Raw genomic sequence first — 20,078 nt, 5'->3', positions numbered from 1 at the left:
CAAACATGAACATATGTGTGCAAAAGCTGTTATAGCCAACAAAGTTTCAGCTGTCACTTAGCCTACGGTACGCTATATTGATGTTCCAGGATACGTTAAATAAACAATTGAATAATTGACATACCCTGAAGTCTACAGCAGCCAAAAATTGTGCCGTTTTCCAACCAAAGTTTGTATCAGGAAAATATGAGGAAATGTCTGCACAGTCCCAATACCATTTTTAATGATGTGCAGACTGAGAGACAGTTAAACCTGAGTGGAGATATTAATGAGGTCATTCACAAGCTTTAGAACATTTTCACAGACTTTCTGTGGTTTGAGCTGAATGAGTTGTGATATTTGAATCACATAAACTCATCTTAACAACAAGAGTCTGCAGCCATGCTGACAGCTCTGTGAGGCTGGGGCTTCCAGCTAAATGTTCAGATCAGCATGTTAACATGCTCACCAAGAAAATGCTGACAAGCTGATGGTACACAGGTATAATATTCACCATAATGACCAGAATAGTTCAGCATGTTAACAAGTTAACATTTGTTAATTATGACTATACACAAGCTTAAGCTTAGAGGGTCGATAGTATTTAGAAGTATGCAGGTATTTAGTTAAAAACTAAAGGAAGTAACACATCAATAATTGTTATATTTTGAGCTGATGGCGGCGCTAGATGAAAAATCAGGGAATCACCAAAGTGGTTACAAATTCATTCCCAGCTGAATGTGAATGTCTGTACCACATCTAATGTCAATCCATCCAATTGTTGTTGAGATATTTCACTACAGACTACAAACTAAGCCAGAACTAAAAGTCAACCTCACGTTGGAGCTGGACAAAAAGGCAGTATCACCAAAGTCACCAGGATTATTCCTGTGGACACCATGATTGTCTGTACAAACCTTCATGGCCATCTATCCAATAGTTACAGACATATTTCACTCTGGACCAAAGTGGTGGACCAGTTGAGCAGCAAACATCGATATATGAAGAGTTATGACACTAACATGGCTAAAAAACATAATCATGATAGAGAACCCTTGAATTTCTGGACAAAACAACAGCAACTGAATAACTGCATTCATATGACTGGACGACAACACAGGAAAGCTCGCAAACACAACATTGACGTATTATAGCTCATAGGTTCTGACCTGGCAGGACATGGTTGGGAGTTGCAGGGCATCAGTCCAGTAGCTGGTCTTGATCTGGAGTTGCAGTACGACATGTTCACCTGCACTCTTAAGTCTTTGTAACATGCTGCCTTGGTGTTCATTTGGCCTGTATGGGTTGTAGATTAACAAGTTCAGGCATATCATCTTTAAAGGAGAATATCATTTTCATTTTGCAATCTACACTTGACCACTACAAAACTAATTTGCATGTTAATGCAGTCTATTGAATATCTTGGAAACAACAACTTGACAAAAAAAAAAAAAAAAAAAAAAATCTGGAATTTAAATCAGGATGCTATTAAATGTTTGCTCATAATATACATGTGAACACATGCGAATATGTGACATTTTTAATATCGCAAAGCCAATATGTTTCACACACTGTGGAGGGGGGTAAAAGAATGTTGATAGATATTAAAACGTGTGCCTTTTTGCCACACCTCTCTCTGCACATGTGTCATATAAAAGAAATGATTTGGTCTTTTTCTTTAACCTTCTTCATTAAAGGGAGCTAGTTCTCTCTAAATGCTGTGACTTTTTGTTGGTAACTTCTTCTGCCACAAATGCTGCGCTGACAGTGTTTGATTTGCGTGAAACTTAAATCCCAGGTTAACAGGTCCCTTTGGCTGTTATTTGGCTTTAGGCAAGGTCAGTCTGCACATCTCGACTCATACGGGTCAGTTAGTCAGTCACCCTCTTTAATAAAGCAAACAACCCCCAACCCATCACGGCCTCCAATCAGGACGCGGAAAGGTGGAGGTGGTTAGGGTGGACTGCAGCGGACCAGGGTGGGGAACTTTGACCTGCAGGGTCAATCAATAGGAATTCTACACTGGGGGCTTTCTTCGCACTCATGAAGCCAAGCAAGTGCACATGCACAAATACACCCATACAAGCACCCTCAAAGAGAAGAGTGTATGAGTGAACACACATGTGCACACACACACACCTTTGTCCCTTAACCTCTGGCCACAAATTATCTGTTCAGGTCATTAGAGCGTGTGTGTGTGGCTACTAGTTTAATACCAGGCCTCTGCTGGGACAAAGACCACTGGTCGCAGACATGCATGTGTGTGCTTGCTTGCTGTTGTGTGTGTGTGTGTGTGTGTGTGTGTGTGTGTGTGTGTGTGTGTGTGTGTGTGTGTGTGTGTGTGTGTGTGTGTGTAATAGCGGGTCTCCAGTAGAACAAGAAGCGGTCCCACCGGTTCCAAACAGGAGTCTCTAATGTCCTCTCAGTAATAATGGGAAGGCTCTCCTCTCCATTTAACCTGCAGCTAAAAGCCTTATTAGAGGTCACAGAGGCCAGACTGAGCTTTAGATGCTTATCTATCAATCTACAACCTTTCCTCTTAATCTGTGGTCTGACCCTGATTTAGATTAGAGGTGATCTGTCCTTTTTCATCGAGGCAAAAGACTTTGAAATATTTTTTGGAACTATATATGAAAAAAACATAAAAATTCTATTTGTACCTCCGGCACAAGTCGCTGAGCACTGGGAGCGTATGATGGCCCACGTATAATTGTGTTTGATGTGATTCTTCATTAGCTTCTCATCACTTTTCTTGAGAGTATATTCCCAACGCACACCTGGGTTCCAGCCCTGCAACAGTATCTAATGAAAGAAAATGATGTGTTGGCAAGTTAACACATAAAGAAGTGAGGAGCAAATCAAAAAGGAATGACAGACAGGATGGAAGATATGAAAAAATATACACATAAACAAGTGACATATTGAAGCAAAATTTCTGAGTCCACTGATTGTTTACCTCTACGATCAGTGTCTCATTGGTGGGGCCGGCTGATACGAGGCTCTCTGGTCTGTTATATGGTCTCTTGTACTCAAAAATAGCTCCAGCAATGGGGTGTCGGCCTGGCCAGTCCACCGTCCAGTGACCGTTAAGGTAGTAGCGTCTCTGGGTGTCCCTGACAGCCAGGTAGGAGCTGGATGTATTCAGTTCCACCACACGAATACTCCGAGCTCCTGGTGGAATGGTCACTACCCCATAATACTCTGAGAAAGAGTACAAAACTTTAAACGAGCATGAAAAGCTGCAAATATCCCAATAAAACTAAAACAAAAGTTTAATAGTTTTGAGTTTCAATATCTGGGACAACAAATAAGTCAAAAGCTTTTAGGATATTTTAAATTAAATCACCAAAACCAATAAACCTAACTAGTGAATTAGGATGACCTACGGTTCGTATAATGTTGCTTCGTGTACTGTCCTTTGTAGATCTTGCAGGTGGAGTTGTCTCCTTTACACACCCCACAAGCATCAGGCACAGCTGTGGAGCCCAAAACATGGTCGCAGCCCACTCTCTGTGGAAGAAAAACATCACAAGGACATTATATACATAAAATGCTAAATGACATGATACAACGCAATAGATGACAACAGTTGAAAACATTTATTCCATATGTGGTGACAAAACAGCTTTTTATTGTTCATGACAAGACATGGGTGTTTGTTGATGTTTCCTACTGCTAAGTCCTGACTCAAGTTTTATAGCTCGACTTCAAAGACCTCATTGATGGTGTCATTCTTCAGAAAAAAAAAGGAGCAACTCCATATACTTTGAAATCAATGTTCAGTCAAACTGTCTCTGCTTAACGTTTAAAATTACCTCACACAGTCCTTCGATGCAGACATTAGAGCTGTCCTGGGAACAAAGTGTCCCATCCTTAACTTTGCTGGCCAGAGCAAAGAAGAAATCATATCCTTCAGCAAAGCAGTAAAGTTTGCATAAGTCTTGATCTGGAAGAAAAAAAAAAGAGGTAACCACACAGGGGCCAGAGGAAACATTGTTTTAGAAAACTTTCTTTTTTAGGATTTAAAAAAAAAAAAAAAAAAAAAAAAAAAAAAAAAATCTGAAAATTTGAATATGAATAGGACAACTGCTTCACCGTCAACTCTCGTGTATGGTCTCCAGGTGTAGTACCATCCTCTGAACTGTTTGCTGTTGAACTCAGCACACTGTCGTGCTCTGTAGTCGACGGTGTTGGGGGGACAATCCTCCGTATTACAGAGTTTGTATGACCTGGAGGAGCCCTCGCAGAACTTCCCTCCGTATGCAGGTCTGCAGAGATGGACACAAACATGTCATGTAACAAAGATTTACGTTTGTTGCATCGTACTCCTATATTCATATCATTAAGATGTAGTATTCCACTGATTTTCTATGCAATGTCCTGATTTCTTTTTATATGAATGCTTGCATGTGTGTGTTGACACTCAGCACACAGGTAGTAGTGCAAAGCACTGACATGATTCAATCCAGTGCGAAAAAAGAAAACACTTATGTTGCTTCTGATCTGCCGCGTGAGCAAAATTCAAACTCTACTGTGTTACAAAGAACACTAGATTTCATTGTTCAATCATGACTAATACATGGGTATACTTCCTTCTATATGCGGCTGTGTATGTGAGTGTGCCTTTGTGACGGCTTCTCCAATCACAGGTGTATATCCTCGGGCTATGTTCCTAAAAAAAAAAATCCCCTCCACGGGACAATTACATCTTCTATAAGCCGTCCAATCACATTGTCACTTATCCCACTCGCGCTCTCAGGTTCTTTCCTTTCATATCTCTAAATTTCATCTTTCACTTTTTTAATCCCTTCTCTGTCATCTCTCCTCAGCCCCTCCTCTCTCCACCACCATCTTTCCTCCCCTCTCTCTCTCTCCCTAGTTCTCCTCATCACTCTCTGTCTAATTTAGCCCACCACTTGTCAGGATTTTGGCATGACAAAATATAAAGGAGGTCTGGGTATTTGGGATAGGGGCCCTGACTGACTGACAGCGCAAATAATCCTGAGTGACTCATGAGTAGGGAACTAAGTGAGCAGATAAGTGATGAAGCGACAGAACCATGTGAGTGATCTTCACTATTTTAATCACATCTTAATATACTCTTGGCCCTGAGTCAAACTAGCACAGACACTACAAACAATCTCTGTAACAAAGCAGTCACTTGATAAATCTTCTGTGTGCACTGCAAATTTACATTTCAGTAGTTTTGCTTTGGTAATCAACAACAACAGAGACAACAGCAGTTAGGTGTCTAACAGTCCTTTTCTCTTTCTTCCTGAGAGTTACATAAATTTGAAACCAGACTAATGTCTCTGCATCATGAAGGGGTTAGATTAGCCTAGTTTAGGTTTCAGACTGGACACATGGATAAATAACCTGGCTTTGTCAATAATTAAAAATGTGCTTGGTATCAGTCCCAGTGTTTCCCAAATTCCTCAGTTGGAGATATTACAATTTTTGTGTCGTTTTTTTTTTTTTTTTTTTTTTTTTTATCTTATCCAGCAACTGTTTGTCTACCTGGGGTTGTTGCACTGCCTGTCTCGATGGGTGACTCCGCTCTCGCAGCTCCGAGAGCAGGCGGACCATGATGACCACTCCGACCAGTGGCCATGCTGAGGCCTCGGGCCCTCATCACCCTGTTTCACACACTGGCCCCTACGACACCACTAAAAGTAAAGAAAGAGGTATGATGAGTGGAAGAGAGAAAGGCGCAGAAGACTGGAGACTGAAGCAGACATAAAAGTGTCAAAAACACACAGACAGTGAACCAAACATTTTATCTTCTTTATGATGACCAATAATAGAAGAGGTCACTAATAACTTTCAGGTTTAACTACTGTCGAAAAGGCTGTGCTCCAGTCCTGGTTACATGCTCCCAATCTATCAATGAAACTCCAGTTGTGCTGCGTTTTGGAAACGCAGTAGCTTGAACTATCATCAGCTTGAATTATCAGAGCAAAGCCAAACACGGTCTGGAAAAAAAGGTCTCGTGCTGTTTGCACTGTTATATCTGCATTTAATTTTCAATATCCTGGATTTCACCTTTTGGACCTCATTCCATTTTTTCTTTACAAAAGCAGTCAAATATACCCCCCCCCCCCCCGATAAAAACACAAGAAACGCTAAAATACTGTTGCCAACAATTCACAAATCAATATTTCTTCACTGATGACAACAAAAAACAGAAACAAAAGAATAAATATCCGCCAAGGGACTGAGATAATTTGACTTCTTTCCAGTGCAAATCAACTCCAAGGGTGGAGTATCTGCCTTTTGAGACTTATATGTATTTATATCTGGATTCTACCTAAAACTGGGAGAGGATTTTTACAATGCAATACCGAAAAACTTTCCCACATTCTCCTAATCTGAAAAGGACAATTTTTCCTTCTCAGTCTGGTGACTGGTGGCCTGCTGAGTGTGCATAGAGGTATGCACACACATGAAGTTACCAGTTGCTTCTTTTTGCTCTACTGAGACGAGCCTCACCATGGTGCACAGTTACATCCTCTGAATCCACACCCCCTCTACATAAGTGCCACACTGACCAAGCAACTTTCCAACAATGAACACTTTCAAATGTGTTCCATGAGGCAACCAGGCAAGACAGAAGAGGGATATTTAACTAAATTATGTGAGTAGTTTTAGACTGTACTGCATGAGATGATGGAACATCCTGCAGGGCAAACATGTCTCACACCCCTGAATCAAGTATATTTACAGTATCTGCCTCAAAAAGACTGACTCATAAACCAGCCGACCAATCACAGGTTCCAAAATGAGCAGTGCTGAGAGGAGTTTGTGAAATCTAGACTCACTTAAAGCAGCATCATGTTACAAGCTGTTTCCTGGTACAGTGCTGAACTGGATTTGTACATGTCAAGATGACATCAGTCACCGTACACTCAACTGTACAACCTTTGAAAACACACACACACAGTGCACATACAACCCGCTCTGATATGGAGGCATATGTTCAGCTGTTCTCGTTCTCACTGTGTTCATGCCTGCACTCGAGCCTGCAGACACACACACACACCAGCACACACACCTCTCCAGATAATCTCATGGTCCTTGACTAAGAACTAGAACAGCTGATTTCCCCTCAGTTTTCCCCCTGCGGCTGAGTGCCACGGATTCCTATGTGAGCCTGTCATTGTTTGTGTTCAGCTAATTGTCCCGCGAAGGGAGAGGGCCAGATTAAACCATCAAGTTCAATATATTGAGAAGCAAATGTCGATGAGGGGCTGTCAGGGGAGTGAGGGTAAGAGCGAGAGCCTTGGGGGGAGAATCATCTTGAAAGGAGAAGGAAAGAAACAAAGAATAAATAAAGAGCACAGATTGCTTTTTGGCCCCAACCCCAATGGCATATTTCTGCCACATCAGCAACAAACCAATTGCAGCTGCTCCCCGAGGTAAAATAATGGAAGGAGAGTGTGGTACCTCTATCAAAAGGAAAGATTTTATTCACACTGCACTCAAATAAACTCAACTCAGAAACAGAGTAGAGTTTCTCCAAATTCTTCACTAAGCTTAGTCATTTAACAGTCCGTGTTGGGACACAAGGACATTGGTGTGTAAAAAGGCACCATTAAAAGAAGAAATGTCTCTCAGTTCAAGTCTTTTGTCTTGAAATGGCCTACCTCGGTAGAAGTATTAGCACTATATAACACTAAAATGCTCAATAAATGTTACTTTTGTAATCGTATCTACATCAATTTGGCCTGTTCACTGTATAAATTACAAGTCGCTCTTTGTCCAATGAAATTTACTGACTCAGATGTCTGTGGTATCCCTTGGAGGTGGAATGTGTTTGTCCATGTATGTGAGAAATCTCTATTTTATAAGCTCTTTCCCCTTTTTAACACTAAATGTTACACAGTTTATAATGTTAAACAGCTCACTGCCAAACAATTACTGGGCCAACTGATGCATCAAAAGGGAAACTTACTCTGAAATTAAATCACTAATTTAAACTGGTCTTGCACAATTCAATCTACTGATACACAATGGAGAATTTGAGACCTGCCACTTTTAGTGTTCCTGTTTGAGTTTTGGTACTCTGCTTGAGGTCTTTTTTTTTTTTTTTTCACCAAAACTGTTCGTGAGAGGCTCTTGTTTGGTACCTTTCATTTGTGGATTTCTTTAATTAAGATGTTGCCGTGGAACTGTGTTCTGGCACAACAAGACAACGTTTTGTCAAAGGCAGATTATTTTAAGATCATATTGACTCCTTGGGCTAAAATGGAACAAAGGTTATCTTAGTGGTGGTATGATTAAAGGGTAACTCCACTGCCTGAATAGATGGTGCATTTTTTTTTTCAAAAACATGATTAATGACATTCTGGTGGAAGGAGGTATCTAGCTGCATGTTCTTGCGAGCTGCTAGAAACGTCTTTGGTATGACCACTTGAATTGCCTCAAAGAACAAGTCCAATAGAAGTCAGTGGTTCCCATGCCACTCATGTGATGCCATTCTTGAGGTGACAAAGCCTGGTAGTGTACTGCCGACCCCCCTTTACCTCACACATACACACACACACACACACACACACACGTACACACATACAAAAACACGTGTTAAGTCACCATATCAGGGCCGCAGGCAGAGCCTTCAGCAGCTGGCATGAATTTGGTCTCACACTTCCTCCCAACACGGTGGCACCACAGAGCCTTGCAGATATCCTGGAACAACATCAGAGAAAGGCAGAGGGTGATTTACACGTCACTCCAAACATGTTTCCTTGCTGCAAATATTGGAAACAGGATAACCAGGATCTTCCTCACAACAGATGTAAACCAAGCAAACAATTGGAATAACGATAAATGATCGTAACATTGTTATTTTGCCTCTTGAGAGCTGTTAAAACATGTTGATGAAAACTTGCTGAAGTAGAGTGTCTGAATAATGATGTTCTGGCGAGCTATCGGTGTGCAGCAGTCGCGCATCACCAAAATATGTTTGCTTCAGTAGCTAGGAAAACAACAGTTTTGAATAAAAGAAGAAAAATACATGAAATCTGGTCCAACTGGTCCTCATTCATTGTTTCTGTTGCACCAAACAATGAGAACACAAGCACTTGGAATCAGTATTTTTGACACATTTTATTTGCCTAACACACAGTTCAGGTTAGGAAAGGTGGAACATTAAGTTTACCAGGGCACAAACTGTTTTACCAAACTTACGTGAAGTCATGGCTGTACGTCTCAGCAGTGGTCTAAAAGACTCAGATGGGAGCAACCGGTGTTTTCCCTGCTCATATTGCCTGAGAAACACGGCCTGCTACTTTTAACATGTCCACTCTGTTAGTATCTGAATGACTATATCAGATTTTGACAACTCAGTGCAGATGCTGACAGGCACCTCAGCCTCAGCTTGTTGCTGCCAAGAGCCACCATGGAATTATCCCAAGGCCTATTTGTCCAGCTGTTTTGCTTGCTCAGGCCTTTTTGCAGCAGTAAAAAAAATGGCAGGGAGAGGGTTAGTGATGGAAGGAGTCGACAGACAGGGACGGGGAGGGATGATGGACAGAGTGTGACAGAACCTGAGAGAGAAATAAAAACACCTCTACACATTTATTTTGCTGTTTCCTTGGGTAGCCCATCTCTATCTAACCACACACGCCATGGAGAGTATCATTTGTCTCCTCCAGCTGTATCTTATCTTGAGAAGGCCTGCCAAAAGGTTGCATGAAAAATGAATTCATTACACAATGAACTGCACCGCTGAGGCTGATGCTTGTAGGTTTTTTTTTCTGAGTAACAAGTGGCTGGAAAGATGGTGAGCACGATGACGGGTCGGGGATATTTGGGTCCTTTGCACCTTGCTGCTACCAGCTGCAAGAGCATATGTTACAGATGAAATAATACAAATAATAGATTATATTTAGGCAAAAGTAAGATACTACGTGTGGATACATTAGGTCAAAATCCAGATAATACTGGCACTGGCATTGGACATTTTTTTCCTAAGTGCTTTTTTAACGCTTTAAAGCTTTTCAATAACACAGCAAACCTCAAAAGTAATCTTGAATTTTGGAAATTAAAAAAAAAACTTGAAGACCCATACCATAATCAATTCAGGAGGAGACAGCAGTTCTATGTGTAATGCATTTACTCTATTAGGGAGCGTTGAATCTGCATCCTGTGACAGTTTCAGATATGAAGAATTAATGATGGTGTCCACATAAAGACAATATGTTGCATTCAATTATACATGAACAAGACTGGTGGAACTATTGGTAAACTAAGAAGCACAAGAAACTGGTGTACCAAAAAAAGAATCCCTGGTTTACAGACAGGTCTACTTGACAGCAACAAATGCTCATAATGGGTGTAATTGTCTTTTATTAACTAACTGTAAATTGCGTCCTGTATGTCTTTTGCGAAACGTCACATTTTATATTTCAGGGCCACTGTAAAATAATGTACCAGTTACTTAAAGTTGTCTGGCCAGATGCCGCAGTGTTATAGTGTACAATTTCTATGTGCTGGAAGTGAACATTTTGGGTTATGAGTCCATATATGTACACTGTATGTACAGCCTGATTAATCTGCTAGGGAGACTGGACAAAAAATGTGTCTTTGGGTTCTTTGAGCAGAGTGTCTGGTTGGCCAAAACTTGGCTGTGTGATTTCATCACCCTTGGTGGAGTTCAGTATGCTTCATGTTCTTTTACCCATCTGAGAGCTCTTTACCCGAATGGCCCCAACAACAGCTAAATGCAACTGTCTCGTAAAAAAACTGGCATCTTTGGCTCACGTGAAGTGCTGTGTTTGGAAGATAACTTGGAATATATCTTACTCAGCTGCAAGAACAGCAACAATTTACAACAATTTACACCTTTAAAGTGTCATTAAACATCAATGTAATTTAAATCCTATCTGGAATATCTAGCAGCGTATCTTAAACAGCATCATCATCATCAGTGAGACAATGGGAGAGCAACAAGAAGAGATTCCCATTGGCAATGCTCCAGTGTATTTTTAGTCATCTGTCCCAGTGAGCATTTCATGGGCAGCATTACAACTCCCACTGTTTGTTTTGTGTATGTGTGTTAGAGAAGCAGAGAGTATCCATGCATGTGTGTTTATGCACATGAGGGCATGTAACCCCAACCAGTTTATCTTTTACTTCCTCATTTCCTTCCTTCTTTCTTTTTTTCCTATACCTCATTCATATCATCCCACTCTCAAGTTCGTCCTCTGTTTTTCCTAACACATTTTTAAAAATGAATCAAGCACTCTGGTTCCAGTGGGCGTGCTTACAAAACCCCTGAGAGATTCATGGCATGGAGTGAAACTTTCAGCTCATTTTTAAATTTGCATGGGATGGCATAATGAAGCCAAAATCAATTTTACCTTCTTAAAATCGAGGGTGCAGAGTTTGGCCTTCTCCCCAAACTGCCATTTGCACTGTGTGTCTGCATCGTACAGCTCGCCAGGCAGCTTCTCGGGGTACCGATACTCCTTGACTGCTCTGGGTTCATCTGATAGGCACAAAGCCTGGGCAGAACTGGAGGATGGGGAAAACAGAGGAAAAGTAAGTTGAGGAAAGGACAGATAAGGGAAAAAGAGAGGACACAAGACAGGGAAAAGAAGGAAGCGAACGAAAGTGTAAGACGAGAGGCAGAGTGGGAGTGAAGATAGTAGCAAGGAGAGAGGAGTGGAGGTGAATAGGTCGAGAGAGGAAGGGAGATTACAGGTGGGCATTGATCATTCATCATTGATCACGGTGCACATTCTTATAAAGAGTCAAACAGACGTATCGTATCTGCAGCTGGTGCCAGCATGTAAAGTCGCTGGTATAAAAGACTCCCTGCTGTACACACAGAAATTCCTCAACAGCGAGCATCACTCCACATTTTCCATTGTTCCCAACACTGGGACAACTCTATGGTGTTGCCATGGTAACAAAACAAGCTGCCAAACTCAAAACCTGAGAGTAACAGTTTTAATGCATCAGACACTCAATTATGACGCCCCTATCTCCCACATCCTAACACCAGTGGGGGGTTTTCCCGTGTTAACTGATATCACTGGTTACTATATGGAGATGCTTTACAGCTTAAACACTGCAGTTAGGGGAATAAAATAAAAAAAATATGGTGGAAAGACCAAGAAAAGGCAAAGTATGTTGGAATGGTGCATTGTGTTAGTGAGTGGTCCTGATTGCTTTAGCAGAGTGTATGTGTGCGCGTATATGAGATCTTCCACTGCTTTACGGGCCCTTTGTGTCTGCAGAGAACAATGGCTGTTCTGCAAGTGCAATAGTCTGATATTCTACATTCTTCACACAATAAGGTTCCTGAAAAATACATTACATTCACAGAGTAATCACACACATCAGCAGGCACATAAGAAAGGCCTGCGGGCAAACATGCAGTCACTCATGTAACTGACTCGCATAATCACATAGATTTTGGAGGATTTCATAACAAATTTAATTTAGAGCACCTTTTATATTCACTGATGGCACTGCATGAGGCTCAGGACAAAGCACTGCACACAAGATCATCATCAGCTGGAGAGGAAAAAAAACAATTGAGAAAAGCCCCCATTCTTTTCTATGACTTCTATGACTGATCTCCTGACTCATTTCTTCCAGACAACATTTGTTATAGCCGCCATGCTTTAATGGTGCACTTAAACAAAAAGAGAGAAACATCTTGCTATGTGGCAAGAAAAAAGCAGCAAAAGTCTTGATGACATACCTACTTCAAGACTAGTGAGAGCTACTCTTTGAGACTGTTTTCTAAGCATCACTGAAACAACATCTTCAAGAGTACAGATCTTTGATTTGAATCAACACCTCTGAGCTTCACCAAAATGGGATCATTTGTGGAAAATGCATGTATTTGCATTCTTGAGAACTGGACAAGAAAACCACACTCGGGTCTACAGTAAATATGCAGCTGGAGCCAGCAATTACTTAGCTTAGCATATAGACTGCGGAAAACGGCGGTATTTGCCTATCTCTGTCCAAAGGTAACAAAACCTTTGGACACCTCTAAAGCTCACTAATTTGCACATTGTTTCCTATTTGCTTAATCTGTACAAAAATGAAAGTGTAAAAATGACAATTTGCTGTTTTATGGGACTTTATGTGCCAGACTATTCCTGACAGGTAGGCAGCTGGTATTGTTTTGACACTTCACTTTTTATACATATTTGAACAAAAACGAGATATAGCCTACTTTGTTTATAAGGGAGCTTTGTGTGGTTGCTAATATGTGACTTTGTTTCCCAGTTTTCAATGTATAGGCTAAACTTAGCTAATTGACGACTGGCACCTGCTATCCACTTAAAAACAAATAGGTATATTTTCCAAAACTGTTACAAAACAAGAGCTTGTGAAAAAGAAGAGTCTAAGAAAAGAAATGGAACCACAAAGGAATCTTGTAGCTTTCATGTGTCACTGACTTTTTGATGGGTTTCACCATTGCTCATACAAACAAAAACAACTCAGAGTGGCTTCTAAGGGTTTGCTTCACCTGCCATGTAAGTTGCTCATCCCTTTTAGGCATGACAACGAGTTCAAATAAAGCATCTGACTGTACATAGAGCGTTGGCACAGACCTCTCTGTCATAGCTGACCGAGGAGAGGTAGATTTAGAGGGAGCGTGATTCAAACTATGTTGGCTGGCACAACACTCCTCCCCACAGCAAATGAAAGAGATGCTTAGGAGTCTCAGTTAACTCAATGAGACACATTTAGCCAAGAACATTTAAATATCATAACATTTTGTTGATTGCAATTAGGAAAACATACAGCACTTTTATCATTCAGTAATTATACAGGAAGAGGACCCTTGGTTGGTTCAGTGGTGCGGAGATCCCCTGCACGTGGCCTCAAAGGGTGATGGGAGTTTAATATAAGGCTGACAGGCCTAACAAGGTTGAGGTCATCCCAGCTCTAATAACTCAGCAAGGAAATACACTGTCTGTCTCCACCACTCTGAGAGGGGAGACCTGACAGTTCAGTTAACACACTGGTAAATTTAGTGGAGGGCACAGACTCTGGGCTATCTAGTTTCAAGCACAAACACACACATACACACACACACACACACACACACACATGAACACATCCGCAGACACATAGAAACACAGCCAGACATACGGACGCTACGTCCGTGATGGTTGTTTTCTCACTTGGGTGAGCAGGCTGTATGCATGAAAATGCATCAACTGCACAAACACACACACACAACTTTCCCCCTTGAAAACTTCCCCTAACATGTGACCTTGACACATAATAAATATGTAGTCTGTAAAACAGCACTTACAGGAGAAAAGCAGCTCCATATATCACTTAACCTTGCTGCTATGCCAGCTACACTGTATATTTTAGCCTCTGTCTCTGTTTCACACACACACATATACACACACACACACACGCACACGCACACACACACACACACACACACACACACACACACACACACACACACACACACACACACACACACACACATAATTGCCTTGTTTGCCCTTGCTTTTGAAAAATAAAGTGTGTAACAGTTACAATATAAGTGCCGTTTTTCACATGGCACTCTTAGGATCACAGCAGCATTAGTAGCTGATATATCTGCTGCTGACATGTTTTTCTACAACACATGCTCATCTATCAGAAACATATGTTGAATAATATAAACACAATGCACATTAAAAGGGGGCTATTCCCAGTCTGAATTCATTTGTTTTTATAAACGGATCCACTGCTTTGTGTCTTTGTTGCATCAGCACTTCAGAGGCTGGCATGAGGATTTATTTATCAGTGTCGTATGGATGTGAAGTTCTGAAAAGTTAACAAAGTTATCAAGAACAGTTACTCATAAAAGTCAGTATTAACAACGCAGTAAGTTCTTCTCAAATCAGTTCTTTTTGTATTGTTGGCCAAAATAAAATCTTACCTGAGGAAGCGGCTAAGGTACTGACGGCTGCAGGCGGACCAGGAGAAGATGCCGTTGTGACCGGCAAGTGTGGGAGACATGATGTTGCCCTCTGACTTTTTACAAACGTTCCCTTCACCATCATGGACCATTCCGAAACTGGAGAGTGAAAAAAGGTACGAATGTACAAGTTATGGTGACAGTGCTGAATAGTTGTGGTACAGCTTTAGGTAATTTGATCCAACAGTAGAAGACTGGTGTCATGTGAGTGCGTTTGTAGTAAGGGCGAGCAAGCAGAACTACTACACTGATATACTATAAGAGGGATGTTTGTCATCAGCTTTGTGAATTGTCGTGTATGTAGATAAAAAAATGATTTAAAACATCTTCTGTTGTTTAAATCCTACGATTATACACATCTCATGTCAAATGTTGCTATTGTTATTCACTACTTTCAGCATATTTTGCTTCATTTTTTAACTCTTTTGTGAACAAGTTCGCAGGCATGATGTGCACATTTATCCCGAATGAACAGACTTTCACGTTTTGTCATCACGTGATAATGACAGGGAGTGGAAACCCCTTACTTGTGTCCAGATTCATGAGCGATGGTGAATGCCAGACCCAGGCCAGTGTCTTCATTAATGGTGCAGCTCCGGTACTTGCTGCACATCCCGCTAATTGGAGCAAACCCTGCAAAGAAAGTGAGAGAATTTTTCAACCTTTACCTCCCACTTCAATTATTTCATCAAGTTTAACTCAGTCAGACCCTACAGGAACTGTATTTGATTAATTACAATAACTGCTCTCAAGCTGTGTTAGCCCAAATTTGCAAAAATTTGACTGTTTTTAGTTTTACAATGCAAAAGAAATCTATGAAATGATAAGTGGAAAACTGACAATAGTCTTAACTAGCTGTGGATTGCACGTGTAAGAAATATCAAACATGGTTTAATTGAGTTAAAATCTCTCCAGATGTTAAAATATGGGAGTCCATGGGAACGTTTCCAGATCCTCCTGTTGCCTTTTACTTCATCTCTCCTTTTTTATTAAACTCCCTTTTACTCTTCAGCTCCCTTTATGCCTCTCACTGTCCGCTCTACTCCTGTCTCTCCTCCACGAACACACACACATACAGCACCCCTGGCTCTGAATCAAAAAGGATAATATGCATGGGGGCCTCCCTGAACGTTTTTGTCTGAGTGTCTCATGGAGAACTGTGCCTTGTGTTTTGTTTAATTTACAGCTGTACGTCATTCGCCATCGACTGCAAAAGCACTAAAGTCATGTTCTCATGTGCATAACTAATGTGAGTAATGATATTAAACATAAGAAGGCAGATTGACTGTGAGAACTACCATTTAGCTCCTTTTTGACTCAGCAAAGACGCAGGTCAGTGATATCGTATACTGGTTTTGAATTATGAATGAAAACACTGTGGGATAGGGCTGTAACAGTAATGCAAATAAACTTTGTCATATAGCTGCTGGTTACACTAATTTTACCATGCACCTTTGGGAATTAGTCAGAGCTAACTCTTATTTTGACTCCACACACACACACACACACACACACACACACACACACACACACACACACACACACACAGGCACAAACACACATACACATACCTTTGAACTAGGCTTTTGTGGAAATGATTAGGGCTACTATCCTCCACACTTTGAAGTCAAAACTTAAGTCTGGCGTTTGATGGTAGTGTGTGTGTTTGTTCATATGTGTGCACACACTCAAACACACACACACTCACACACTTGTGTCTCTCTGGAACACAAAATGGATGGTTTTTTTTCTTACCGTGAAAGACACAACAATGTGTTGGCATGGTCATTACCACAAACAAGCTGTTGTTAGTTTGTTAGATGGTGCACGCTCACAAAAGACCGAGTGAGTGTGAGAGTTTAAAGAAGCTGAGCGAAAGAGAACTCTTTTAAATGTTCTGTGATTAAAGTGAAAACATGATTAGTGTGTTTACTCCTCTGAACATGTAGCTTAATATAAATATTGATTATTTTTATTATATGTCATAAACAACTATAAATATTATACAGACTCGCTGATGATGCTTTTTACTGCTTTTTTTTTTTATCTCTGTTAAATTTCCCGATAATCCATGTTACTGTAAAGTACACAGTGTATGACCCAGTGGAACAGGATAAATGCAGATCTTTTTAACATCTGGTTTGGCTGGTGTTCCTGGATCGCACTGTGACAGAAGACAGAGGCATCTTCCCAGAGAACAACAGAGACAAAATGTGACAGATTTTTGTTAGGAGCATCAAATAAATGAAAGAATACTTTTCAAGTAAGGAAAAACACCCTTACTGTCCCACTATTTGTTATTTCAATGTCAGCGCATGGCATTCAATGAGTGAATTTGCCAGGATTTTTCGTTTGGTCTCGAATCTACTCCTGCAGAATCTACTCCCCCATGAGCAGTACACCGATGAACAGGCCAATAAAGACATACCGAGAGTATCACAGGGTTCATTCTTCCAAGAGCAGATGTCGAGTCCAGTGAGGAGGATGGCGTGGTCGTGGTGTCGGCCCTCTCTGCCTCCCAGAGTGGACTGCCAGTGGCAGAAGCTGTTCAGTGTGTGGTCTGCATGGTGGTTTATCACCAAGCCGTCCTGTGAGATAAAACAGATACAAAGAGGCAGAAGGAGAGACCATGTTTCTTTATGGACAATAGGCCTCTATTTTATATTTACTTCTAATTTTCCAGATCCTTGCCTGGTCTTTACAACCAATAATAACATTTTTAGACATTCCCATGTCAAAAGCAACATTGTTGCTCCTGGGAAGACAAACGTCTGGGAGATTTTTAGCATTCCTCCTGCTGATAATTACCTCCATTTAAGGAATCTGTGAGAATCACAGGTGGGTGGAAAGCAGAATCTCTTGTCCTCAAACTGCTCCACTCTCTTTCTGACAGTGCCCCACCTGTTTCTCTCTCTCTCGCTGTCTTTCCAACTGAACTCCACAAGAATTTCCCTCCTAAATCTGGCAAGGATCCAAGGAAATATATACCCTATAATTAACCACTGTAAACGTCCTTAGTAGTTAGGACGACGCCGGGAAAATCTCTGAGACACCTAAGAGATTTGGATCTTCAGGCACAAAAACAAATAAACAAATGAAGTGTTTTTTTTCTTCATTCTCTGTATGTCTGAGGCTCCACACATGATGTGCACAGCTAGTACAGATACACAGAGAGACAAACAATGTGTTTAGTGTATCAGTTTTCTTGGGTATATTAGGACTTCACCTGACACTGCTTTGAAGATGCTCACCTGCTCTTCATCCAGAAGGACAAGGCCCACGATCACTATGTTTATACTTCCCCCTATCGTACCATCTTTGAACAGACTGGAGACCTAGAGGGCACAAAACCAAACATTATTACATATCAATGAGGGTGCTGTTGACTTAAATACATATTTATTTGTGTACAACTGCCTTATCAAAGTTCTGTTGCAATGACAATGTTTGCAACTTATTACCAATGTAAAACACTCTCAGAAACAGAGAGAGAAAGAAGCAACTTTACCCAGCACAGATAGTTATCAGTGTTATCAAGTTCAACCTAATGTAGTCGGGAGCATAGATTACTTTTGCACATATTATTTCAGTGAGCTTTATATTGCTTTCTTATAAAATAACATCGGCAGTGATATCATGACCTCAAACATGCATGGTCAGTCATTAAAAACTTCATATTCAGAATCAGACTGATACAAACTGAGACTCATCTGGTCAAAAACAAAATCTCCTAACTAAATTGTTAATACTAAGCACCATTTTAATTTCTCTGTTTCTGCCTTAATGTAAGCTATATGAACTAAGGAGATGATTGTGGATATTTGCATCAATAGGTCAAGCTTACTAGCACAACATTATACCTACACATTGATACTGTTACTCATACAATAAAGAGCCCTGTCTCTAATGTACAAGACAACACACCGTGACATTGTTGTATAAGTAACACACAAAGCCCTTCTAATGGTATCGCTGAGTTCTGACAACCACCATTGCTGTTTCCAATTCAGCTTCTTGCACAGACATCCGATCAGTCATAACAGTTTGGGCTTTGAAAGCTGAGTCCTAATCTTTTGTTCATGTTTGCTATCTGTCTTCCTCTCAGGCCCTGCGAACACATCAGGTGCCACTCACGCTGCCATTTTTTTTTTTTTCTTTCAGAAACATGCTCATTCATTCCTCATGTTCCTCCATGTTTGGTCTTCCTCTACACTAACTCATGAGAAGCCACATGGCTGTGGTTTGTTCCACAGCTCAGGAGAAATTGCTGAGGTCAAAGAGGCAGTCAAAGCTACTGACTTAAACTGAGATATCCGGGAACCCCAGTGTTTGACAGAGTCTGATCTGATCCAAACAGATACAGTGAATCACTGTGTTTTCACTGCCACATACTGCAGAAGAAACAATCACACCTGTTTCCGTTGAGCTTCAGTGTTTTGTGGTACATAATGTGCAGAATGCTTTTTACAATTGGAAATTACAAGATGGCTCATTAGATACAATTTTCAACAAATATTAAATAACATTTTAAAGACCTGTGAGACCTGTCAGGTGGGATAGAGGGTTGCCTGTTTTCCGTGAAACCCCATACTGTATTTAGGTGACTCCTCTGAGGCCGCCTGTGGCTGCTCCAACTTGGTTTCTACAAGAGGGAACTATGTTTTCAAAATAGATGGATTATCTTTGGATTTGTCAGTCAGTCATTAAGTAGCAAAATGAGCGTGACGGTATTCGCTTGCAGATCAGCTGAGAGGAGCGAGGGGAGACACTGAGAGCGTTGTGGCGATGATCTCACCCAGATATCAGTTTCATGTTTTTAGATGCGCTCTTTCTGATAAATCGGTTGAGAAGAGAGAGGTGTCGAGTCACTAAACCCTAAACTTTGGCAAACTTCAAAGAAACTGTCTGGCTTCCATCAAGGTCAGCTGATAGTACATGCTGTACAATGTCAAAATATATAATAAATTATGTTATACACTGTCGCATAACATGACAAAACGTCATTTGATGAGATAATAAGGCACTGCCGCAGGCCACTGCAAAGCCAAATTTTAAGCTTTGTTATACTGCTATCAAATCCACTTGTAAAGATGCAGAACTGTCCTTTTTACAGGAATATAAAAGCCGTGGTGCAAGGACGTACATT

General features: G+C 40.9%; 1 protein-coding gene across 1 annotated transcript in view; it reads right to left on the bottom strand.

Annotated features, from left to right (window-relative positions):
* LOC138194460 (A disintegrin and metalloproteinase with thrombospondin motifs 16) overlaps positions 1 to 20,078 on the bottom strand; it is a 51,443-nt gene that overhangs the window by 14,501 nt on the left and 16,864 nt on the right. Inside the window, exons 6-18 of the mRNA XM_069143212.1 lie at positions 18,184 to 18,267; positions 17,361 to 17,520; positions 15,460 to 15,565; positions 14,894 to 15,031; positions 11,340 to 11,493; positions 8,569 to 8,664; positions 5,497 to 5,645; positions 4,075 to 4,247; positions 3,795 to 3,925; positions 3,366 to 3,489; positions 2,936 to 3,180; positions 2,640 to 2,781; positions 1,149 to 1,275 (exon numbers count right to left, since the gene is read on the bottom strand). Coding sequence (XP_068999313.1) covers positions 1,149 to 1,275; positions 2,640 to 2,781; positions 2,936 to 3,180; positions 3,366 to 3,489; positions 3,795 to 3,925; positions 4,075 to 4,247; positions 5,497 to 5,645; positions 8,569 to 8,664; positions 11,340 to 11,493; positions 14,894 to 15,031; positions 15,460 to 15,565; positions 17,361 to 17,520; positions 18,184 to 18,267 — 1,829 coding nt within the window. The remainder of the gene's footprint in view (positions 1 to 1,148; positions 1,276 to 2,639; positions 2,782 to 2,935; positions 3,181 to 3,365; positions 3,490 to 3,794; positions 3,926 to 4,074; positions 4,248 to 5,496; positions 5,646 to 8,568; positions 8,665 to 11,339; positions 11,494 to 14,893; positions 15,032 to 15,459; positions 15,566 to 17,360; positions 17,521 to 18,183; positions 18,268 to 20,078) is intronic.

This window comes from Embiotoca jacksoni, unplaced genomic scaffold, assembly GCF_022577435.1.
Source record: "Embiotoca jacksoni isolate LCO1_2020_lvr unplaced genomic scaffold, fEmbJac1.0.p SCAF_11, whole genome shotgun sequence".
In the NCBI taxonomy this organism is placed as follows: Eukaryota; Metazoa; Chordata; class Actinopteri; family Embiotocidae; genus Embiotoca; species Embiotoca jacksoni.
This window is presented reverse-complemented; position numbering and strand designations above follow the sequence as displayed.